General features: G+C 36.6%; 1 protein-coding gene across 1 annotated transcript; it reads right to left on the bottom strand.

The window, feature by feature from the left end:
- Positions 1 to 18,658: 18,658 nt before the first annotated feature.
- Positions 18,659 to 20,033, bottom strand: LOC145061673 (xyloglucan endotransglucosylase protein 1-like). The gene is made up of 3 exons (XM_079009208.1): positions 19,680 to 20,033; positions 19,384 to 19,577; positions 18,659 to 19,163 (listed from the first exon to the last, which is right to left on the bottom strand). The coding sequence occupies exons 1-3, from the start codon at positions 19,965 to 19,967 to the stop codon at positions 18,791 to 18,793; spliced, it is 855 nt and encodes a 284-aa protein (XP_078865334.1). The 5' UTR covers positions 19,968 to 20,033; the 3' UTR covers positions 18,659 to 18,790.
- Between the last annotated feature and the right edge of the window lie 7,347 nt (positions 20,034 to 27,380).

Raw genomic sequence — 27,380 nt, forward strand, 5'->3', positions numbered from 1 at the left:
ATTTGAAGCTTGAAGATGATTGGTCAAATTTTAATCATGTGAGGTGTGAAGGGGACCTAGGGAATATTGAGTAGTGGAGAAAAAGATCCAATAACATTCCAACATCGTTTGCAAGGGTGGAGTCTCAGTCACGCAACATTTGTGAGGGTACCCACACAACTACAAACTATGGGAAATTTTGGTCATTTTGCTCATCATTTACCTATGATAGAGGTGCAATAGCTTGCTAGGGAGTTCCAGGATCTCCAGCAGGCGACTGAGACGGTGATGGAGATCACCACCATGTTCAGGGAGAGGTCCCTTCTCGTTCCGCAGTATGTGGCGGATGAGGAGATGAAAAAGGCCCGATATCATGAGATGTTGCAGAGTGATATCCGCTAGTTTGTGAGCCACTCCAGCTGCAAGACGCTGGAGGACATGATTGTTAGGACTCGAGATAGGGAGTTGGATTTAGAGATGGAAAGGAAGAGGAAACCCGAGGGGGTTCAAACAGGGAGAGTGGGCAAGAAGACCAAGGTGTCAGATCACAGACCTAGGAGCCAGCAAGGCCGCAACCGTTGTGGAAAATGCGGCAATATGCACGATGGGACGTGCAAGGCAGGGAGTTCAGGCTGCTTTAAGTGCGGTCGAACTGGGCATTTGAGCAGAGATTGCACAACCACTACCACCACCACCACAATATCAAACCTGACTTACTTTCAGTGCAATTAGAGGGGACACAAGCGGTCCTAGTACTCGAGTTTAGCAGCGGCAGGGCAGGTGGAAACACCCGCTCTTGCTACTTTGATGATTACGGACGAGTGTCAGGGCCAGACAAAGGCGTTAGTGGCTAGGAGCAGGGCCTTTCAGTTGACAGCAGAGGAGGCACGAGCAGCTCCCGACGTGGTGACAGGTATGTATTTGATGGGTTTTGATCATTCTAACACTCCTATGGTGTACATGCAACCCTATAAACATTGGATCTATGTTTTCTCTATTATACATGCAAATATTCAACATTCCAAGGTTTCATCCTAAATACCATAATAAGAAGTAACTATACTACAAGAATCTAGTAGAATGACATACCTTTTGATGGAGTTTGAACTCTTGAACCTTTAAGAGCCTAGTGCCTCAAGTGTTGCACATCAAATGGCTCACACAACACCAAGAGCCATTGGAATAACTAGAGAATAAGGATACTTAGGTTCATACTCATGAAATCGGTTTGCCCTCTTTGTGTACACACATTCTAGTGCCTAGCACTTAGCACCATTTCATGAACCATATACCTCTTTTTTATAGTGTGGAGGATTAGGGTTACATTCATGTAAACCCTAATACCCATGACCTTTCATTTCCATAGGATCCATGGGTTAAACACTCCATGGACTATCCATGAAAGCTTAGCCCAACCTAAATGAACTTGGCCCACCATTTATATAAGAGTCCATATTTAATTAGTTCTTTTGATCACTAGATTAATTCTAAATTAGTTCTTGATCAATATTAATTAAATAATATGGTTTCATATTAGTATATTAGAACTTATAATATATTAATATAAATCACTAATATCCTTTTTTTTCTCATTTTGTCTATCCAATTGTTCCGATGCCATGCAACCCAAATGCACCATGCCAAATCGGGGCAAGTACATACCAGTTATAGTTATGGGCTTAGACACTAATCCAATAGTCTCCCACTTGGATAAGTCTAAAACTATTATTGTGTATGAATCTGCAACCCAACGAGCAATCGTAGCTCTTAAAAGCCGTTGTCGAACTCTGAACAAATCAATGACGCGTTCATTAGATAAGGGATCATATAATCCTCCATTCTAGATATCATATGGACTGATACATGGATTATAATCATTCTCTCTGTCTATTTTTTGTTTCCTGATTTTCGATTTATGACGACCGACTAATTGAACAAATCAAATCAGTCCAGGCTTGGCCAAGCACTTAGGGGTGGCATCACTAAATCATCGAGGAGCCCACATATATTACTTTATCCCTTCAAGAGTAAAAGGAATGGATAAACTTTGACTCATATGCTTGTCCTACTACTTGTTGAATCATACACAAATGAACACTTTATAACATCGAGTTACCAATGCGTTTTCATGCAATTAATGTATAACCAACTCATAGTCAATAACTCATATCTCTAGGTTTGAAGAATATAAGATATTATTGTCTCATGATCACTCGTGATAAAATCCATGAAGTGAGTCAAATGAGCGTGGGTTTAATCCAATACTCAGAACATATGAGCACTCATGAATGTTGTAGCAACTCTTGCTATGTCCAACACCTTAAACATCTACAAGCCAACTTCATGACAATCTTGATTCATACCTACTTCCAACATATGACCGATTGTGGATGGTTTAAATAACTTAGTCATTCGGGAAGAATGACCTAGTTATTTTGGAAGTCAAAACATGCAAAGTGAAACACAAGAATAATACTAATTCAATATGGCCCCAAGCACCTTTGAGAGTAAATAGAACACCTTTTATTTAAACACCATATTGATTACTCATTATTCATTGATTCAAATTTATCAACTTAATACTTGAATTAAAACAATAGTTGTCCCATGCTCCAAGCATGTACACTATGTTTTCTAAACAATAGTTATGCCATACACCAAGTATGCACACTATGTTTGTCCAAACATTAGTTATGCCATACACCAAGTATGAACACTAAGTTTGTCTATGATCTTTCCTTTGTGATATAGATCGATTGAAAATAATTCCAATGATTCTCATTTCACCGTCCCAAATCCTTATTGTAAATGTAAGAATTCAAAATTCCTACCATTTACCGAAATCTGTTAGATTCTAAACTTATATACATTGATCCTCTTGTAATGACTATGCACAAAGTCACAAAGACTTGTCCACAAACATTACAAAGTATTCCAATGGAGATCATTCCATGGAAACGAAGTCTCAAATTCAAAGTACAATGCTTTGAACATCCTTCTTGCATTAAGTTTCCTAATCTTACACATATTTAATGAATAACTTCCACCTATGGGAACATTTCCATATTCCCATTTTGACTATCAATTCTGAACAAGAGTTGTCTCTTTTCAGAATATGTCAATATGGTCATCTCCAAAAATTTACACCATACTTCCAACTGTCCCTGAGCAACCAATATTTGGTAAACCTTAGATTGTCCTCGACAATTGCTTTATCACTTTAGTCATATCCAGTTCTAGTACTTTTTCCCTCTTAATGCCATATGCATTTGGAAGAATTTAGAACAGATGAATATTATAGCACATGCAATCGATCCTATATCCGAAGCATATGGGACATGATTCATGATGTCTCACATAAAGACATGATGCTAAACCAGTCTTTTGTTATAATATTTCTATTTCTATTTGCCATGTTCTCATAATTTAGATTATGAAAATGGATGTCGTAATCATAACCGAATTTTAGAACGCAAATAATGTTCCCATATATAGGTTTTCCTTATGTTAAACCATTCCAACATAACATTATATATATATATATATATATATATATATATATATATATATACTTGACTAAATTTGATTAAAATCTCATGATCTAAGCTTTTAGATTTGAAATGAAGTATAATTTCCTCTCCCTTAATTATAGCAAAATAACTTTTTCCCAATTGAAACTTTTGTTTTCTATAATTAACATTGCTAACTTGCAACACTTGTCATAATCATCATGCTCCCACTAACATGATGACTATTAGCATAACACTTATGCTCCCACTAGCTTTGACATGTACTTAGAAATCACTTGGACTTCTAGAAATCAATACTTTATTGACTTCTTACCAGAGTTTAAATTTCTGATACGAGATGCTTTGATAAAACTTTATCAAAATCATACACCTTTCCTAAGATAGTACACATGTGTGTCTAAATAATTTTAGAACTATGAAAAGGGATATAATTATCGAAATCACAATTGTTTAGACCTTTGCTATTTCTCAGAATTCCATGTTAGTGTGCCGGTTAACCACACACGCTTCACTAATGACTTTGAGAATGAAAATATCATAATTGCTATCTACTTAAAATCTACTTAGTGAAAGCGTTTCCTCACCATCATTTTCTATGGTGTATATGTTCCTATCCATGTAAATTTGTCATAACCATAATCACAAAACATGGTTAGTGACAAATCCAAACTCATATGGACGGAACTTGTGCAGTCTTAACTTCTTGCCACCTGGCAGCACAAGGGCCTGCCATTGCTTCCAAGTTGTTATGCAACCAATTGAGACCTCCCAGAACCTATATGCAAAGCCAAATTTAACTGGAAAGGGCACAAACATAGGAATATGTCAACACAATAGGTTATAAACCTCAAGCCGTGTGCTAGTGATAAACTATAGGTTTTATTCTTGATTAAATCTTGAAACTCTTTCAGGATCTTTTAGACTTCCACTGTCCTCTTGACATATAAGACTCTCTTGCCAAATATTCAAGAGATAGTGTGGATTCTTTACCAAGACAGACACTTCAAACAATTGGCCTTAGTTGGTCTTTGTTTTATCCAAAACATCACAACTTACCAATTTCAAATGTACAAGAGTAGACCACATTTTACTCTTACATTTGACAAGTGTTAATAAACCTTCTTTAAGATGTGTCAGTCAATTTACAATCTTGGAGTATGACTCTAAGAATTGTTTTGGAACGAAGTATGACTCATCTTCTTGATTTAACCACTTCAACAATTCATGACTCCTTTTCTTAGCCATAAGAATGCACTAAGATGTCCTTAGAGGATGAATTGTGATATGGTCTCACAATCATTAAGATGATCATAAAACATGATACTAAAGTACTCTCCCATCTTTTTAGAATTGAGAAACTTTTATCTTTCTGCCTAATTTTATTCTTCTCATTCGTTTTGCCATACATCGAAACTTTTCCAATGTTTCAGAATTATACTTAAACTTGTAAGTATAACCATATTTACTAAACTTTAGTAAATCATGACGAATAGTCTTATCGATCTTTTGTGGTGGACCTGACTAGTGCACAAGAATGTGTACTCGATCCCTTAGTCCTTCATTTGAGTCACATATACATGTGAACAAGGAATTAGTCTTAATTTTCCAAAGATGAAAAATTCTCATTGATCATACTATACAACTTGCATGATTCCAAGTTTCGGTCCAATTGAAACTTGGGTGATGAGAATCTTTCCTTATTTGGTAAATTTAGACATTACCACAAATGAAAGAATCAAATTCATATTTCCATTATTGCTTGAAACATACAAACATCAATTTTTCATAAATGCCATTGTAAGGAGATATAATAAAAATAAAATAAAACAAAATTTTATTTATAAATAAATATGGAAAAAACTTTTTCCTTACAATGCAACTTTAAATGAAAACTATGCTATTACATATTTTCTAGCAATCTATCATAACTCTCTAAGTAGTATCTCAAGAATCCGATCTTCGAACCATGCAATTGAAATCCATCTTCGCGATCAGATTCAACATACTCTTTCTTTAAGTTTTCTTCCCGTTGCTTGATCCTACCAAACATCAAAACATAACCGAGTCACATTTTGTATTAAGAATCATCAATAAGGAACTTAACAGAGTTAAATAGTGGACTTACTTGAAGCAGAGTCAAACTTTTTGACTTGACCTTCTCTAAGATCTTTTAGGTAGCCAGGGCAGCTTTGCAACCGATACCCCTTCCTTTGGCAACAGAACCATATGGACTCTTTGGTAATGGTACACGAGACTATCTCAGACTTAGCCTTTCTTTTTACCAATTGGTCAACCTAGTTGACTATGGCCGATCCCTTTCCATTGGAAAGATAAAGCTTTTCTTGATATTCAATGTTACCATTGTCAATGTCCATGGAAGTTTGGGAAGTTGATTTTCTAATCAAATTTGCTTTACCAGTGCTCCAAATCATTGTTGATTCAACAACATCAAGCAAATAGGTAAGATCATTAAGGGTCATCTCATAGTCTATTACATAGTAGTCCCACAGGAACTCACTATTTGACTTATAAAGTGATTGAAGAACCTAGTCAACAACCAACTTCCTCAAGAATTTGACACCCAACTCTCCTGGCTTGTCAATATGTGACTTCATCTTCAAGATGTGAGCACACATAGACTTTGCTTGCCAATAGGGCTTGAGTGACCTTGAACTATTGAAAAACTTGTGGGTTAGGGAGAATAATTGGAGGAGGTGGAGGAATTGAAGTATGATTTCCATGAGCCAACCACGGGACATCATATTCATTAGGAAAGCTTGTTCCAAGAGATTTGGGAAGATCATAGTTGTCTGAACCAGACATCTACAATGGGAGAAATTCAAGTAAGTTGATTTTAAGCCCTTAATAGAACACCCAATACGAAATATTAAGGCTAGCACCCAACACAATATTTTATAACTTGGAAGAGGGATGCCATAATCCAAGCTACAAAATATTTGAAGGTAGGCGAATGCTGATTCACCAATTTCCACCATGAAAAACGAAATAATTTATTAGGTTTTAATTGGATTTGAAACTCCTAGATCATTTGAGATTCATTGAACTTTTCAATGGCATGTTTGAATCTCGATTGTGCCCTCTCAAGTTGTGTGACTGGGATGCCGAGGATCACAAAACAAGGTGTGAATAACCATGCAAATATACTTGGTACCCTTAATATTTATCACTTAATCGATGTGCCATTTAACCACACGCGCTCCACCGATCCTATGATAAACATTAAGTTACCCTTTGCCGACCTTGTTAAATCCAGGCTAGTGTGCCGGTTAACCACACACGCTCCACTACCGACTTAAGCAAAGTGCAAAGTGTAATTTCATGGGTTAGCACCAAATTCACATTTTCCTAAAGTAGCTAAGATTGGGAATTTATAAAAGGGTTAGTTACTTTATATTTATCATTATACTTATAATGAAGGGAGAATTAGAGTCCTGTCAAACCCGTTCGGCTAACGACCCTTCACCAGTCAAGGAAGCGGTGGGTGAGAGTGGACACCCATTAAATTGCCATTTTTATAGGCAGTAACCTTATACCCCCTTATAGATCGACTTCGTGAATGAGGCCTACTAACAGTAAGACTGACTTTGTTCTTATATATATATATATATATATATATATATATATATATATATATATATATATATATATATATATTAACTTATAATACTATAAAGTATAAGGGTTGAATTTTAACTTTTAAAATTCTAAGGGTTTAACTTGGAATTAAAGTATTCATGAGGAGAAACTTTAAAATTTTCAAAACATGAGGGCAAGTTTTGAACTATTCAAAAACTTTGGGATTTTCACAACTTATGAGTTTAATTAAGGTTTTAAAAACTTTAATGAAGAGACTCTTGAACATCCATAACTTGAGGACAAGTTATGGAGTTCATAAAACAAAAAAACTCTTCAATTATGTAACCTATGCATTTTAATGGATCTTCAAAAGAAATGACTTTTGGTTATCCATAACTTGAGGACAAATTATGGACCCCATTAAAAAACATTTAGATCAAGAATTAACTAACAACCAATTTGCAAATAATTCCTATGATCTACCAAAACTCACAAGTGTATGAACAATCATATCAACAATTTCAAGAGCTACATTAACACACATAAACTTGAAATTTTGATAATAACCTTGAAATTGGTTTACCATAATCATTACCACATCAAAAACAGGTTTTATAAGTCCGGAACAGTTTAAGGTAATGATTCTAGACCAATTCCAGCCTTAAAAATCGAAGATATGTTGTCTAGGGGTTCAACTCTTTGAGTGCATGAACCAACTCGACGAGTTGGATGAATTTAGGCATGGACTCGTCGAGTCCCTTAATGGACTCGATGAGTCAGCTGTCCAAACAACATACAAACTTTGATTTCAGCAATTTGCATCAAGTATAAATGAAAACAAGCCTAGGATCTGATACCACTTATGACTTTTGAGCCTTCTAACATTCCTATGGTGTACATGCAACCCTATAAACCTTGGATATATGTTTTCTCTATTATACATGTAAATATTCAATATTCCAAGGTTTCATCCTAACTAGCATAATAAGAAGTAACTATACTACAAGAATCTAGTAGAATGACATACCTTTTGATGGAGCTTGAAGTCTTGAAACTTTAAGAGCCTAGTACCTCAAGTGTTGCACCTCAAATGGTTCACACAACACCAAGAACCATTTGAATAACTAGAGAATAAGGATACTTAGGTTCATACTCATGAAATCGGTTTGCCCTCTTTATGTACACACATTATAGTGCCTAGCACTTAGCACCATTTCATGAACCATAGACCTCTTTATATAGTGTGGGGGATTAGGGTTACATTCATGTAAGCCTTAATACCCATGACCTTTCATTTCCATAGGATTGATGGGTTAAACACTGACTATCCATTAAAGCTTAGCCCAGCCTAAATGAACTTGGCCCACCATTTATATAAGAGTCCATATTTAATTAGTTCCTTTTGATCACTAGATTATTTCTAAATTAGTTCTTGATCAATACTAATTAAATAATATGATTTCATATTAATATATTAGAACTTATAATATATTAATATAAATCACTAGTATCTTTTTTTTCTCATTTTGTCTATCCAATTGTTCGGATGCCATTCAACCCAAATGGACCATGCCAAATCGGGTCAAGTACATACCAATTATAGTTATGGGCTTAGACACTAATCCAACAATATCTTCCCCTTATCTATTTATTTATGTGTTTCATTATAGGACCGTTCCTTGTGAACGATATATTTGCTCTGGTATTATTTGATTCGAGGGCTACTCAATCTTTTATGTCACTCGCGCTCAGCAAGCGATTCGTAGGGGCTCTAGGGGAGCTAGATTTCCCACTTGATGTGGAGATAGCCGATGACAGGACCGTTAGGGTTGCGAGGGTTCACCGAGGTTGTACACTATAGCTGTTTGATGAGTAGTTTTCTGTGGATTTGGTCCCTATTCCCCTCAGGGGAACAAGGTGATAGTTGGTATGGACTGGTTGAGCCCCAATGGGGGCAGCGATCGACTGTGAGCACCAGCTAGTGAGGGTTCAGATTCCTAGTGGGTGAGGGTTAGTGATTCAGGACGAGAGGCCGCAGGGTGGACCGACTCTGTGTTCAGCAGCGAGAGCAAGGCACTACCTTCAGCAGGGTTGCGCGGGTTGCGTCGCATATGTTATGGATACCCGGGACAATGGTAAGACGACAACGAATGATGTGCCGATAGTGCGAGAGTACCCAGATGTATTTCCATAGGATTTGTCTGGGATACCTCCAAAGAGACATGACGAGTTTAGGATTGACCTAGTCCCTGGTGCAGCTCTGATAGCCAATGAACCATATCTGTTGGCTCCTCCCGAGATGCATGAGTTGTCTACGCAGCTGCAAGAGATGCTAGACAAGGGATTTATTAGGCTGAGTAGTTCGCCATGGGGAGCCTCGATCCTGTTTGTGAAGAAGAAGGATGGGTCACATCGCATGTCAGATTACCGGGAGCTGAATAAGGTAACGTTGAAGAACCATTACACCCTCCCGAGGATTGATGATTTGTTTGACCAGCTACAGGGTGCATCTTGTTTCTCCAAGATTGATCTGCGATTAGGTTATCACCAGATGCGAGTCGAGGATGAGGACGTGCAGAAGACAACTTTTAGGAATCATTATGGTCATTATGAGTTTGTGGTGATGCCTTTTGGGCTCACCAATGCTCGAGTCACGTTCATGGACCTCATGAACCGCGTGTGCAGACCGATGTTGGATCGGTATGTAATAGTCTTCATTGATGACATCTTGGTTTACTCCAAAACTCAAGAGCAGCATGAGGATCACCTAAGGGAGGTGCTGGAGACATTGAGGAGGGAGAGACTTTTCACAAAGTGCTCCAAGTCTGAGTTCTGGTTGCGCATGGTGCAGTTTCTGGGGCACCTTGTCAACCAGAAGGGTATTCTAGTCGATCCGGACAAGATAGAGGCTGTGATGCAATAGGAGATTCCGAGGTCTCCAACTAAGATTCGTAGTTTCATGGGTTTAGTGGGTTATTATCGGAGATTTATTCAGGACTTCTCCAAGATCGTTGTTCCCTTGACCCGAATGACCAAGAAGTCGGTGACCTTCCGTTGGGGGCCTGAGTAGCAGGTAGCCTTCGAGACTCTTAGACAACGATTATGCGAGGCACCAATCCTGACATTTCCAGAGGGATTCAATGACTTCATGGTGTACCGTGATGCTTTGATCACAGGCATGGGAGCGTTATTGATGCAGCGGGGTCACATGATAGTTTATGCTTCGAGGTAGTTGAAGCCTCACGAGGCTAACTGTCCGACACATGATTTAGAGCTAGGGGCTGTGATTTTCGCCCTCAATATTTAGCGGCATTACCTCTACGGGGTCCGTTGTATAATTTACACGGACCATAAGAGTTTGAGGTACCTCATGGAGCAGCTGAACATGAACATGAGGCAGCGTCGGTGGTTAGATGTATTGAAGGATTACGACTGTGAGATCCTTTACCACCCGGGAAAGGCCAATGTGGTGGCCGATGCCCTGAGCTGAAAGGTGGTAGCAACCCTGATTCGAGACATCTGTCTGAGGATGATAGTGATTACTCCATTTTTGGGGCAGATCAGAGAGGCGCAGGTTGAAGGCCTGAATGAGGAGCGCCGGAAGTGTAAGCAGATCATTGGCTAGGTGGCCTCCTTTGATTATGATAGTCGTGTGTTGTTGACCCTGCATGGGAGGGTCTGAGTACCATACTGGGGTGGAGTACAGCAAATTCTGATGGATTAAGCCCACATGTCCAGGTTCTCCATCCATCCCGTGGCGACGAAGATGTACGTTGATCTTCATCCTGATTACTAGTAGCCCCGCATGAAGCAGGATGTAGCCTGGTACGTTGAGAGATGCTTGACCTGAAGGAATGTCAAGGCAGAAAACCAGAGGCCCCATGGAAAGATGCAGCCGTTAGACATTCCCGTGTGGAAGTAGGAAGATATCACTATCGATTTCATCATGAAGCTTCCCCGGACCGCACACAGAGTAGATTCGATATGGGTCATTGCGGATTGGCTGACCAAGAGTGCTCATTTTATCCCGATTCAGGAGAGCATATCAGCCGAGAAGCTGGTTGAGATTTATGTGCGGGAGATAGTGGCACAACATGGAGTACCTGTCTCGGTGGTGTTAGACCGAGATGTTTGTTTCACTTCCAGATTTTGGAAGCGGTTTCACGATGGATGGGTACTCGTCTTCACTTTAGCACCGCTTTCCAACCCCAGACGGATGGACAAAGCGAAAGGATGATTCAGACTCTCGAGTACATGCTACACGCATGTGTCTTAGATTTCAGTGTCAGTTGGGATACGTATCTTCCGTTAGCAAAATTTTCGTATAACAACAGTTACCATGCCAACATAGACCGACCTCCTTTCGAGATGCTCTACGGGAGGAAATGTAGGACCCTAATCTGTTACGGCGAGGTCGGTCAGAGAGTCATGGGGAGTACTGAGGTAGTACTCAAGACTATAGGGCGGATCCAGCAGGTCTGGAGCAGGCTCCAGATTGCTCAGAGTCGGCAGAAGAGCAACGCCGACAAGCGACATTTAGACTTGGAGTTTCAGGTAGGCGATATGGTCCTCTTGAAGGCGTCACCTTGGAATGGTGTCATCCGGTTTCGGAAGCTGGGCAAGCTAGGCCCCAGGTATATCGACCATTTCAAGGTTTTAGCCATGGTGGTCAAGGTGGCGTACAAATTGGATCTTCCAGCTAGGCCCCAGGTATATCGGCCAGATCCATAACATTTTCAATGTTTCCTAGCTACGGAAGTGCTTAGTGGATGACTCAGCAGTTGTGTCTCTAGAGGACATTCAGGTTGATGACAACCTAAATTACATCGAGAGACCAGTAGCCATTCTCGATAAGAAGACGAAGGAGTTGAGGAACAAGAGGGTGGAGCTGGTGAAGGCGTAGTGGCAGTACCGCAGGGGTTCAAAGTGGACTTGGGAGCCAGAGGAGGAGATGAGGGAGCATTACCCGGAGTTGTTTCTAGATGCAGCAGACTTCGAGGATGAAGTCTAAGTCAAGTGGGGGAGAATTGTAACGCCTGATTCTTGGTGCGCATTTAATTACAATTTATTTATTTTTATAGAGCTACTCAACAAGTTAGGAGCCTAGACTCGTTGAGAAGAAACATGATTTGACACGGGGTTTTAAGCAGTCTACTCGACGACTTGAGATCCCTCAAGTCGGCGAGTAGGTCTGCCAAAATGAAACCCTATTTTTAGGGTTTTGCACCCCGTTTAAGCATCTTAATCCCCACTCCTCAGCTTCATTTACAGCCTCCAAGTCCCAAACCCTAATCCACGAAACCCTAGTACGTTGCTTGAGATAGTGAGCCATTTTGAGTGATCTTTTTGTGTTTTTGAAGATTGTGGAAGAAGAGAAAGCTAGAGGGCTCAAGAGGGAAAGAGTAGATCCAAAAACTCCACATCATTTGCTACATTTTTGGGTAAGCAAGTCCCAACCTTGCTCAATGGTTTCTTTGATCTCTTCTTTTCATCTTTATGAGGGTTTTGGTCCAAGTATACTAGCTTGTGAAGAATAGACGACCTAAGTGGGTATTCTTCCAGATCTAGGATGTTGAAGGACTATTATGGTATAAAGGTGCAAACTTTATGCCATATGATTCCCGATGCAAGCCATAGAGTATCATTTTGGTCCTTTTTAGCCCAAAATATCATGCATGGAAGTAAAGTCTGAGACTTTACGTGTTCATTTGGTATCTAGGACTTAGATCTCGGTTTTCATGCTTTGAGTTGGAGTAATAAGGCTTTTGGACAATGATCTATGCCCTAAGGAACTAGGGTTTTAGCTAAACCCATTAATCCAGTGTATAGAAGAAGTTTGGACTTTGTATATGAGAGTAGTGGCTTAATCTGTTAAGATGGCCAAATAGACAGAGGAACTCATCGAGTCCATAAGGGAACTCGACGAGTTGGGTAGTTTTGTCCCGTTTCAGCTTAAGATAGAACTCGACGAGTCTGTGAAGTGATTCAACGAGTTCATTTGCTAAATCGCGACTATAAGCAGCCCGATAGAACTCGACGAGTCGGGGGGACGACTTGGCGAGTTGGGTCACGATTTCAGCACCGTTGAGTTAAAGAACTCGACGAGTTGGTCGACCCAAAAAGTTGACTTTGACCAAAACATTGACTTTGACCAGGGGTAAAATGGTTATTTTACCCTTAGAAGAATTATCAGTTTTTGACTAAGTGCTTATTGTGATAATGATAGCCGATGAGTCGATTGGAGCAACCATTAGAGATTCCTCACACGAGATTTCAGCAGTCAGCTTGAGAGGTGAATTTTCCTCTAGTAGGACCAGGTCTAAGGCACCAATGTCGATCCATTTGTGTATGTTAGTGTATGCCAGACTTAGGTCCGATGTCGGGTCTAGCCGGATGTAGATTATATTATCCCGGACTTCGGTCCGATGCCGGGGCAAGCCCAAGGAAGGATTTGTATGCTTGATGTCTTCGTGATTCTTGCATGTGTTTGTTTATATGTTCTGGAATTTGGTCCGATGTCGGGGCAAGCCGAGGAATGTTTAGTTATATGCTATGTGTTATGTGTTCCAGACTTTGGTTCGATGCTGGGGCAAGCCTGAGGGAAGATTTAGCTTATATGTTTATGTTATATGCTTGTTCTTATGTGATATGTATACCGGACTTCGGTCCGATATCGGGCGGGACCCGATGTCGGGTGGGGCCCGATGCCAAATTCGGTCTGATGTCGGGCGGGGCTTGATGTAGTGGGCAAGGCCCAATGTATGACATTATGTGATTATGTGTATGATATGTGGTAGTTTGGGGAGACTCATTAAGCTTCATGCTTATAGTTTTCAATTTTGGTTTCAGGTACTTTCAGTAGCAAGGGGAAAAGCTCGGGATGATTGCAGTGCACACACCATTGATTTAGCCTGAGATGTTTAGACTCTGATATTTGGCACATGATTTTGATACACTATTTTATTATGATGACGATTTGAGATACATTACTTATGTTTTTATGAGATGACAAATGGTATTTATGGTTTTTAAAAATAACCAAAACGAAATTTTGGACCGTATTTTTGGGATGTTTCAATCCCTCTCAAGAGTTGACACTTAGACAAATGATGGGGACAGATGTTACTCACACACCTCTTAGTATTGTTTATCCCGCAAATGGCCGAGGTATTGAATTGAATTAAAGTTTCATACATCAACTCACCAAGTTCCATGGTTTGGATAGAGAAAATCCTCAAAGGCATTTTAAGTCCTTTCATATGATATGTGTTAGTATGTTGCCTGAACTTGTGACATTGGATGATTTCAAGATAACTGCTTTCCCGCTCACCTTGGAAGATAAAGCTAGAGAGTGGTTATTCAACTTACCACCAAGATCTATTCACACATGGGAAGAGTTACTCAAAATCATCAATAGTAAAATAGTCAAAAGAGTAAAAGTAATATTCTAATGGTATTATGAATACATATACCTGATTGAAGAATAAATGTTGGAAGAATATATCTAATTGAAGACTAAACACTGGAAGAACTAGTTGTCTTTTGATCCTATGGATAATAACATGGGCTCATAATCCATGATCAAATTGTATTCTCCACGCATTTTAGTCATTTAATTTCCTTTAGATATATCAAACATTTATGCTTTATTTGTCCTTATCTTGTTTTGGAAACAAATAGTCTATCATAACATATCTCATAATAAGCCTTCCTATTATCCTTAACATTTGGGGTCAAATTAGTTATACTAGTACTAATCACCTTATCAACCATGGGTAACTGATTTTCTTCTTCTTGACCCTTCTATTCATGATAGTAAATATAGGGGAGTATGAGTTGGAATTTCTATGATTTGCCATGTTAGTTCCCAAAGGAAACCTCAACATACCATGCAACTCCTTAATGGGTATTTCAAGGTTGTCATAACAAATCATAGTGAAATAGTCATATATACATGTCAACGAGTTAACTAGCCTTAGTTAATTCCATTTTATTTCAAAATGTCGTTATACAATGTATACTTGATAATTTCTCTTTTTAATAGATTGTATTGCAGTGGTTTGGAGGAACCTCCAAGAAGAGTTTTTACCTAAGTCATTATCTTTCCTTTAGTTTACGATAACTATTCCCAAACTATGAATTTTAACAATGTTGATTATCCTAATAACTTATCCTTTCAAAGGTTTTATAGCAATAGATTTTAGTAGATATGATTATAGACACCATTTAATATCAATTTCCATTATACTTAGTTTTATTAATCCTTATAAAACAATTACCCTAAATAAAACTATTTAACAAGGCTAGGATCCATGATGTTTAAAGAATCATTGTAAAGACACCACAAAGTTATTTAGGTAGGTAATACTATTTGCCAATTTCAGTCAGAAATTCCTAGATCTTTGAGATTCATTAACTGTCAATGACATATTAATCTCCGATTATGATCATCTCAGATTCTATGATGCGGTCGTCGCAGATCAGAAAAAAATGGTGAATCGGCCAAGCAAAAATGCATGGTTTCCGGCTCAAGTTATGCTTGAGATTTGTTAATTCCATATAGTTCTCAACTATACTCTCAAATTAATGTGCCGGTTAACCACATGAGCTCCGTCAATATATTATAAAGAGAATGTGCATATTTCATGGGAAACATTCGATTCACGTTTTTTTTAATAAAATGGGATTTTGCTAATTACACACTAGTTATGGCAACGGAAGCAATATAAAACCCTATGTGTACATGCATCTTAAAGGATATAAGTTTATTCTATTATAGTAACCTACTTGTGAAAAACAACAGAAGAATTACTAACATCTTTATGCTCTTGATCTTCTTGATCTTCTAGAAGACTCCTTGACTGAGATTTGGTCATAGCCACCTAGGCTTTGGTTGGAGAGGACCATAATAGGAATCCCTCTAATGGTGAAAAATCAAGTCAATGTTAAAGGAGAATGAGAATCCCAAGCACCATATTTATAGCCTTGGAATCCCTCTTTTGGAAAAAAATCAAGCAAACCTTGCATACAAATCGCCCTTATGACTAACACTGTTAATACATTCTGTTAAGTGATTGTGAATGACAAAATACCCTTTCTTTTTTGTATACATATAGTCCTTATGACTTCCCCATCTCTCTCTCTCTCTCTCAAGAACGATTTGTGGGTCAAAATCTCTTCAAATCTTTTTCAGGTTTAGCCTCTTATTTTTTCTTACCACCCGCGAATCGCTTCATAGATCCTACACCAAACTCTACCATCTAGGGTTCTTAATGAAATCTTGCTCCTGAACTGAATTTACTAGTGCTCAAGCTTCTAGTATTGAAGTTGTAGAACATTGTTTACAAGAGAAGAATTGATGCCTGAAATGCAAGAGAAGAGCCTTTAGCAAAGAAAGAAACAAATGCAGGATGGTAGTAGCTCGTCGGATCAGATCTGATGCAAAGTGTTTCCATCGGACATCCATGTAGCTACTTGAACAGTTTTAGAAATCAGCCGGTGAACTCCTCCACGATCATGAGATGAGATTGAACCAAAAATCTTGAGATAATATTTAATCTTGTTTTTTAGTCTTTTGCAAATGAAGGAGATACCACGGAAATACCCTTATTTGAGTTACAATATTATATCGATTACATTGAAAAATAATTCAATCAGGATTGAAATCCCTTTAGATTTTATGAAATTTGTTCACCTTTGAAAGACTTGATATATCCACAAATAAAATTTTAGGTCCCATTCCTTCCTCTATGTTTTTACTCTCATCTATTAAGTATCTTGATTTAGGCAACAATCAATTCAGTGGAGCATTGCATGCAAACTTAACATGAAACAAAAATCTAGGGTTTGTTTTAGATGTTTCTAATATTCATTTAATCTAATACATGATCCTGTTATTTTGATTTGACTTCTTTGAGCCCTGGATATGGCGATCCTGTTACAAGTGAAATTAACATTGATGGGAAGGTTTGGACGGGTGTTGAAGTCATAGATGATGATCCATCATCTTGAAATCAGATAGTGGGTGGTGGTGGTGGTGAGTGGAAAAGTGATTGCAATTAGTGGTGGTGGGCATGGAGCGGTGGCATTTTTGTGTATTTTCTTGATCATATTTGGATTTTATATAAATAATTTAAAAAATAAAAACAAAGGGTATTTTTGTCATTTCACAAAACTTAACAAAATCAGTTAACAAAGTTAGTCATAAGGACCGGTTGTATGCAAGGTTCGCTTCGTAGGGAATATCCATGCAAAAAAAGGTTTCATAAGAATTATTTTATGGACAACCGAAAAACCTAAATGACCATTTGTGAAATTAAGTCCAAGTTAAAACATATATTTAGGATTTTATATGTATTTATGCTTATTATATATATATATATATATATATATATATATATATATATATATATATATATATATATATATATATAATGCAGTTTTCTGTATATATTAATAATATTTTCTGCATTTATATAAGATATTAATTTGTATTATATTTTAAAATTAAAAAAAAAACAATAACGACAATGTCAATATGGATGACAAAAACATTAGCGACGACTTGTTAAACACAAGCGACTGACATTATCATCGACATGTCAATATTGGTGATGTCATTTTGTGGCCACATTTGTAGCTAATAATTTTCTTATTTCTTGTGTGAATATAAACGATTTAGCCCAATTTTATTTTATTTCTGAAACGACTAACATATCGTCTAAATCCTACTTTTAAACTACATCTTTTGTTCATAATAAGACTTGAACCCTCAACTCCTTGGATGAGAAACACCTATTCAACACTTTAATACTCCTATCAAATACGTTTTGGTAATTTACTTAAAATCAGTAAATATTGTATTCATTAAATAGCTTAATAAATTGGGAACTAAATCAGTACCAGTGAAATCATTAAGTAGCTATATAAATTCGGATTAATGAATCAATACCAGAAAAATACTTTAACACTTTTGAAATTTAGACTTTACAACCCGTCTTATTTTCACCAGTTCGATAATCACAAATCTACATATTTCCCGAATAATCATATCACAAAAACACAGAAACTTATCATCTTCTTATTCGTCTAATTTAATACTCAAATAACTTACATATTTTATTACCCGTCAAAAAGCCAAATGTTGCAATACCCTCCTGAAACATCTTTATGAATTAGAATATTTAAAGCAAATCATTCAAAAGTAATTTGAAAGAGATTTATGTTCTCAGTTATGGTCTATCAATCTATCTTATTTCATTTAGAAGAAAGAGGACACGGAGGATGGGTAGTTGGTATTACTTGTGTAGTGAGTTGTTAAAGGGATGTTATGTTATAACCTTACAATCCAAAATGTCCTTTTCAATTCATCACGCCCAAGCATACGAACACAATTGCAAGATAATCTCGGCAATTGTCGTGACAAATATATTTGTGGTTGTGTTTTGATTTTTTTTCTTTTATTTGTAAAAAGATGAATTTAAACACAAATATATATAATCAATACCATATTACGATCATGACTTCTAAGTCAACATGAGTGATCGGTATCATTTAAAATAACTTGATGACATATATAAACTTATATGTGTCACTATCCTTGTATTATATTTACATCAAATTATATTTGAAAATATGTGATATTTACATATACTCTTTATTTCTCCATCATTTCATCAGCTTTTTCATGTGTATTTGCATTCACTAGGAACCCCTTGAGGAAATCGTTTAGTATCAGTGCAATAGTTATAAATCATGTACTTCATTTGCACCGATTTCAGTTTTTCTAAACTTGAGCTATTCAAGGATTCTGTTATCCATGCTTCGTGAGAACATGAATACGAATAAGGTTGTTCGCATACTTGTATCCCAAAATTTCTATAGGATGCAGTAAAGGGTGCTTGGGTCCAATCTGTCTTCACAAGACCACCTCTCGTTGCCCAATCCTCAGCGTCCCAAAGACTAGAGAAGATCCACATCGGTTGTTTATTAGGGAAAGTAATATTGTACGTTTCCAAATTCTTGAATTGTCTTATGGGAGTTCCATCAACAAACCATCTGCATTGAGTACAAGTAACTAAAGTAAAACGATCATAAAATTAAGTAATTAAACAAACTTATATTATGTATGAAAATTTGTACGAAAAAAACACCATTTGGCCATCAATTTTTTTTTATTGTTTCCAATACCTATTTGAATGCCTAAAGTGTTTGGTGACGTACATGTGTGTCACATGCAAACCATAAGATGTTAAGAGTCGAGATAAAGAAATCGTACATGATGTTTTCAGGGTTCCATAAGATAGAGTACGTGTGAAAATCCATAGTGGGGTCAAACCAAAGATAAAATTGTTGCTCTCTATTGCCTGTGCCTTGAACGAAAACATTAGTATGAAGAATATAAGGATCTCCACTAAGGTTACCAAGAAATTCAAAATCAATCTCGTCATGAGTTGACCCGAGTGAAGACAACTGCAAACAAACCAATTTTATTAGTATTTCACAAACTTCACCTCATCATTTTATTCAAAAAAGTAGAAGACGATAAATTAAAGACAAAAAGAAACTATATACATAAAATGAAGTGACAGTGCCAGCAGAATTGCCAGGAACGAGTTTCATCTGCATATCGATATTTCCAAACAAAGATTGGTTCTTGGACTGAAAACCCGATCCAGAAGTCTTATCTAGTGATAACGTGAGTAGTTGACCGTTATCCAAGATCTTCCCTCGTCCATCTCCCCATGTGATGTCGAATTCTTGGCTGAAGTTTCCAGTGGTTGTTGATGATGCCTTTGTAATCTTCAGAAGAAAGGAAACAACTATCGAGATTATCACAGCTTTTCGAGCCATATATAACATTTTTGGTCTTTTGAATAGAAAAAAAGTTTTTTTTTTTTTTTTTGGTGGTTGTGTTATGAAGTTAAAATATGATGTATAGAATTTATATAGTAATGGGGCTACAAGGGTGATTAATGAGAGACGTGTGAATGAAAAGACCACTTGAGGAGTTGGGGGTGTAAGATGAAGTGGTTGAGAAAAATACATGGGGGCTTGGTTGAGGAAATATCATTTTTCTTCAATCATTTAATTATAATTTTACATAAAAATTACGTAATTATCTTTTGCATGTGACTATATTTACAACTTGATGATCCTGATTTAAATGTAAAATTTACAAATTCATGATCTTAATTGATTTAAATATACAAAATTCTTTTTTTATTAAACGTTATTATTAAAAATCCTCAAATTGTCAAACATCTTGAATTATGTCAAAATATTAATTTTTAATAAGATAAAAAATTATTTTGATATTAATATTGGTAAAAAGGACAAATTTAGACAAAATAAGAGGTTTTAAGTATTAGCTATTAACTAACAACTTTCGGACGTGGCACTGTAAAATTGGTTTTTTAGATTCTCATATAACTTATTTTGTAACTTTCATACAACAGTTTGTAAACTTTTTTTTATATATATAACATGTTTAAAACATTTCATAGACTTTTTTATAACCTATTTATATATATTTTTATAACATTTAATATTATTTTTGTTAAAATACGTCATATAATAGCGTAAAAAAGGTTTAAACGTTGTATTAAAAATTCATAAAACAAATTATAAGCTTCATAGTTAAAATATATAAAAAAGTTGTAAGTGTTTTTTAAATATGTATAAAATACTTTTGTTTGTAAGCCATTGTATGATAGTGTAGAAAAAATTAAAATATTATAACCTAAGATTAAAATGTCGTATTTAAAAAAATATAAAACAAGTTGTAATGTATGGATGAATTCTAAAAAAAGTCATACAAAGGTGTAGAAATTAAGAAAATTATAAATTAAACTAAGTAAAATTTTAAAAGGTTGTAAAAATTCTAAAATGTCTTTAAAAACTTGTAGAAAGATAAATTCTTTTGATGAAAAATAAAAATTTAAATTAAACTAACTTTGAAATGAATTCGTTCAGTGATAATTAAAACATCTCATAAGCATTTTGGAATTTTTTAGGTGTGATTTGCGTAAATTCTGAAGATACTCCTACGAAATCCCATTCTATAGGTTATACTTCCGATTTCATAACTCATCTCTGAGAAGTCTAATTTCACACATAACCCCTACAATATTTTATGTATTTTGATAAAATTATACAATTTCTACTTTCTGTACTACGAAATATGACATCAGTAGTATAAAAATAAGATAAGATTTTAAATGTTTCTATAAACTGTTTTTTTTTTGTTACTTTGTTAAAGAATACAAAAAAAAATCCCAAAAGATGTCTTATAAAAACCAAGAAAACATTTCCAACTTAGTTTTTTTTCTTCTATCGATGGGTAGTCATAGGCAGAAAATAATCAAACTTAATATGTTAGACTTTTAGTAAAGAATTACGGTGTGAAATTTCCCACAAATATTATTTTCCTTAATCAACTATATTTGGTGAAATTAAAGACAAGTTTGGAAGATAAATCTAACAAAATCCTGAATTGAGTATATTATTGAAATAGTTAATGAGATTGATCTAAAACAATTTAAAAATGGGTATTTCAAGGGTCTCAAATATTAGAGACACACACATATATATATATATATATATATATATATATATATATATATATATATATATATATATATATATATACTAGGTTAAAACCCGTGGAACCCACCGATGTAGATTTTTAATTGAATTTAAAAATTAATTAATTAATAAAATAAAATGTCATTAATTTTGATAATTTATGAATCGTAATATTGAATTTTTCAATAACTTTTTGATTTGTAAGTATTTAATTACAAACTAAATCATAAATATTTAATTAGAAATGAAGATTTTTGAAAACCCTTATTTTTGGTGCATACCGGTGTGTGTAATGAAATTAACATAAAAAACAATATGTAATTATAAATAAATAAAATAATATGATGGATTAAGTGTGATTTGCTAAAAATGAATAAAATATGCTACAAAAAAGTTGGCTACAAATTTTGAAAAAATTCTTTATAAACAACATTGAAAGTTTTATTTGTGAGTTTGTCATCTTTATCTAAAATTAATAATTTTAATCATTCTCTGCTTTGAACTCTAGATAATGCAACATACAATTGTCCATGTGAAAAAACTGGATCTTTGAGAAACAAACCAACGTTTCATAACGATTTTCCTTGACTTTTATTAATAGTCATTGCAAAACATACGACCAAAAGAAACTGTCTTCTTGTGAATTTGAAGGGAATTTTTTTTTTGATCGGTCATATTCTGAAAACATGACAAATACTGAAAATTCAGATCACGAAGAGCATAGAAACTTTGGTAATCTTGATTTCTGGTTCCTTATTCTAACAATAATAAAACGATCTTAACATTAATCGGTGTACAATTGTAATAATAAATCTGACATTGCTAAATCGTGTTTTGGTAAATGGTGTTTTTAACTAAACAGGTAGAAGACGATGAGGAAGAAGAATAAAGAAAATATGAAGAAGATCGGTCATATTCTGAAAACATGACAAATACTGAAAAATCAGATCACGAAGAGCATAGAAACTTTGGTAATCTTGATTTCTGGTTCTCTATTTTAACAATAATAAAACGATCTTGACATAATGTTAAATAATTACTACAAATTATTTTGAAAAGACTAACCTGATATGTGTTTATGGAAGCGTTGCAGAATTAAGAGGGCGGAGGATGATTATGCAGTAAACCTGGTACCAACAGGAAGGATTGAAAAACTCTCTGAAGCAGAATACTGAAAACAAAAGAAGCGTATAGATGATATGTACTTGTATATATTTTGGTATATCATAAATTGGGGCAGATTTTTTAGGATTTAATCACTGGAAATTATTTAATTTCCAATCACAATAAACAAACTTCCATATTAAATGGGGTATTTGAAATTTGAAACTTGAATAACCGATATTTTCATATTATTTGCAAATCTTTTATTAATTTTAATTATTTGATTGCATTTTTTTATATTAGTTTTTTCTGGATTTATTGTCCCCATTTTAACTGAATGACATTTACATAATTAGAATTGAAAAAAAGAAGCGGGAAAACTGTATTTTGGGGGCTGGGGGAATGACACGTGGCGTTATTCTACTTATTTATTAGGATAGGGGATATATATATATATATATATATATATATATATATATATATATATATATTGTGACACCCCTAATTTAGTCGTCAAAAAGACCGATTTATTTATATTTATTAAAAATAAAAGTATTCCTTTTAGAGAATTAGAATGCGAAATTTGTTTTAAAAAGCATAATAATAATATTATCTAAACATTTCCGAAGAAAGATATTTTATTTATATTAAAAAATTTGACATGTTATCATTAATACAATACATAAGCATAAATGAAAGATTACAAAGCCTTAAAACAATACATTAACCTATTGGCCTACATTCTATTACACTCTCATCATAATCATTTCAACACAAATGTGCTTTCGTACCATTACCTGTGATACAAGGAAACTGAGTAGGTCAGACTTGAGAAAGTCTGGTGAGGACATAGGGTTTCAACCCACAATAATTAAATATTTTTAATTATATTCTTTGCATCAAACAATTCAACTCGAATACCTATTCATGTTATCCTCACATTATGAACCTAAATATCATTGTAAGCACCGAGGTAGAAAAATACACTTAGGGAATTCCTTAGCAATGCGTGTCAATAAGGTAACCATGGGGGATGGAGTACAACTTTAGTGAACACATAGTTCAAAAACACCTACAAGTTGCGAGCCTGCCAACGTTCCACTGGACAGTGTAGAATAGTATGTTGTCATCATCTGTACTATGCTAGACAACTAAATCATCTATAAAGTGAAGGCCTCTCATCTTGTCATCATCTTATCTCATCTATTTCATCATTATCATCTCTTTTCTACCCTCTCTCTCTCTCTCTCTCTCTCTCTATATATATATATATATATATATATATATATATATATATATATATACGTTTAAGTCAAATAAAATCATGTTATAATCATTCATCTAGCACAAATACCAGGAAGTATAGATAATAGGCACATTTAGTTTATATAATCATCAAACCAAGGCTCTGATACCAACTTGTAACATCCCAAAAATACAGGCCAAAATTTTCATTTTGAAATATGTTATTAGAAAACCAACAGTGTAATAAAACATCCGTAATATCATGCTATATCAAAACCAAAGTAAAAATAATCAAAACATGTTATCATAAAACAATATCAGAGTGTAATCCCCAAAGAATTTCATGTGCGGAAAACCATAGTGTGATGCGCTGCGATCGAGTCAGCTCCTTTCCTTTAAAAATGAGTACCTGAAACCAAAACTATAAACCGTAAGCACGAAGCTTAGTGAGTTCCCCCATAGTACCACATACCATACAATCACATAACATACATATACCGTTACGCATATCTGGGTGCCCGACCTGCCCCTTCGATCCTCTCGACCGGACAATTCCTAGCATACCTGAGTGCTGGCCTCCCCTTCGGTCCTCTCGACTGGATACTGAATAGCATATCTGGGTGCTGGTCTCCCCTTCGGTCCTCTCGACCGACTACTGACTAGCATATCTAGGTGCTGGTCTCCCCTTCGGTCCAAACATCCCAACTGAATCACAACACAACTAAGCACACCGCCACCCGACATGGCGGCCGGTGGCGATAGGAGGCGGCAGCCACCACCCTACGGTGGTGGTTTGAGTTCCATTTCATTATTCCATTTTTTTTACAATTACAATGAACTCACGAAATAACACACACCCACAACCACCCATTAGGGTTTTAGTCCCTTGTCCAAACATCCCAACTGAATCACAACACAACTAAGCACACCGCCACCCGACATGGCGGCCGGTGGCGGTAGGAGGCGGCAGCCACCACCCTACGGTGGTGGTTTGAGTTCCATTTCATTATTCCAATTTTTTTACAATTACAATGAACTCACGAAATAACACACACGCTATACTAGAACAACACACACCCACAACCACCCTTGTGGTGGTTAGTGGTGGTACACGGTGGTGGTGGCCTTTTCTTGCTTTTCCGGCCAACAAACACCACATATAACAATCTATCAGAAAATAAACATGCTCATACACCAAAATATGCATATCCATCGCTAACAATGCACCAATCTCGGCCACCCCCTTGAGGTGGCGTGAGGCAGTCGAATGGAAAACGGCTGAGACTGATGAAGGCGGTAGCAACGATACAAGCAACCACAGCGGCGGCGCCAATGACCGGGGAAAGATGCAAGCCACAATAGAATAACGTCCGACGATAGAGAAACTTGCTACCGCAGCGATGGTGACGGCTTTTGGCAGCATGCGACATCAAGCATAAGAAGAGAAGAAGAAGAGCAGTGGCAGCGGACTTCGAACAACAGCTGGGGCTCCTCCCTAGTTCGTTTCTCCGGCAAGATAGTCGTGGTGTCCGACGATGGACGCGTAATCCAGCAGCAGCAACAACCACAGCGGCGACGAACGCATTCAACTCGTCGGTCTCTGGCAGTGGCAGTTCAAAACTTCGATGCCCTGCAGTCACGATGGCGGTGGCTCTTGGCGACTCGACTGATCGGAAAAAAACATGAAGAAGAGAGGTGGCGGCTGGAGGATCCCCACCATAGCGGCTGCAACATAAGAGGCATAGGGTTAGGGTTTGTTCCCTATATACCCGACGCCCATAAGCATATTTCCATAATGCCACAATCAGTTCCTCTTTCAAACTAAATCCATAAATTACCTTTTCAACCCTGCCCTCTAGAATTCTTCTCAAATCAAGCCCAAAACTTAGGCTTTAGCCCCTGACCCATAAAATTTTTTCACTTTAATCTCATATTTACCAAACAGCCCCTTATCCTCATAATCTCTTCAAATGAAGTCCCACAAATTACCATTTAGTCCCTACCTTTCATAATGCTTATAAATTAAATCTAGATTTTACACTTTTAACCTCCATCTTCTAAACTTGTGACAATTAGCTCTTCGAGACCACCCTTTAATATATAATTATTTATTTTAAGGCTACCATTTGTTCATTAATTTATTTATTTATCTAATAAATAAATAGGGTATTACAACTCTCCCCCACTTAAATTAGATTTTGTCCTCGAAATCATTCCTTACCATTCCTTACACGCCCAACCACTCTAGTGGCATGGTCACCAATCTGGGCACGCCTTAGCCTTCCCAGGGTAGCCACGACCAATCCTCATAAAGCCCTAAAATCCGCTGGTGCTGAATTCCTTGCAACAAGACCACATGTACTCTGTCCGAAATCTGCTGTCTCGAGATGGTCTGAATCCCTGGTAGACCACTCATACTAAATCATTATCGATGGAACCAACCTGCTTATCCCTCAACTAACTACTTAACTTCTAATAGCATGTGGTTCCCACCATAAACCTGGGTCACAAACCCAATTACCTCTACAGATTACTTATTCTCGGCTAAGGCTCAGCTAATCCCGGTGTGGGTGACTTGTCACTCCCCAATAAACCAGCTATTCCGTGCGCATATGCAACTAAAACACACATACTATCACTGCCTAAACGTTGAAACTGCCCGAACACTGAATTGCCTGAAGCAGTATACGCTGCTACATAGCTGCTTACCAAAAGCTACCGAGACCTCCTAGGTCTCAATTTGCTTGCCAATCCTCTGAAATACTGGGTTTCCACCCGGCTGCGGAGTCAAAGGACTCCTTACTTAGTCGCCTCACATGACTTCTGAATGAAATCCTTCTCTGGAACTATTTGCCACTAGTTATCATGCCACTGTGGCTCTGACGACTTTTTGATCTAACAAATCAGGTCCATACGTCGAATCCTGTCATCATCAAATCCAAGGCTGGGAGTGATTGCTACCTGACCAATGGTAGCCTTATCTCACACGCAATCTTATACAGTCCATTGCTTTCCTGATCCCATAACTGTGGCGCTCCTACAGTCCTATCACTGGCTCAACGAGGTCTAATCCATCTGGGTAATTCTGAAATCCAATATGTGGATTTCCTTATCCTTACTACTACACCCGAACTGGTGGGTATTACTGTTCCTTCTGCGTCCTAACAACGCGCTCACACTATCTACTAACCTAGTGAATGTTGTGGCTACACCCGCAGTCTCACAACACTCTATCACTATCTGACCGCTAGTGAATGCTACAGCTACACCCGCAGTCTTACAACACTTCCCATGCTAACTGGCCACTAGTGGATGCTACGGCTACCCCCGTAGTCTTAC

This window comes from Lactuca serriola, chromosome 7 (assembly GCF_051521515.1).
Source record: "Lactuca serriola cultivar US96UC23 chromosome 7, Lser_US96UC23_V15, whole genome shotgun sequence".
Taxonomy (NCBI): domain Eukaryota; kingdom Viridiplantae; phylum Streptophyta; class Magnoliopsida; order Asterales; family Asteraceae; genus Lactuca; species Lactuca serriola.

What these genes read in the sequence shown, in the direction of transcription:
- LOC145061673 (XM_079009208.1), bottom strand. Translation starts at nt 19,967, where the DNA reads ATGTTATATATGGCTCGAAAAGCTGTGATAATCTCGATAGTTGTTTCC. An exon ending in GCACTGTCACTTCATTTTAT is followed by an intron (nt 19,578 to 19,679) that starts GTATATAGTTTC and finishes GTTTGTTTGCAG; the next exon opens with TTGTCTTCACTCGGGTCAAC. An exon ending in TGGAACCCTGAAAACATCAT is followed by an intron (nt 19,164 to 19,383) that starts GTACGATTTCTT and finishes TACTCAATGCAG; the next exon opens with ATGGTTTGTTGATGGAACTC.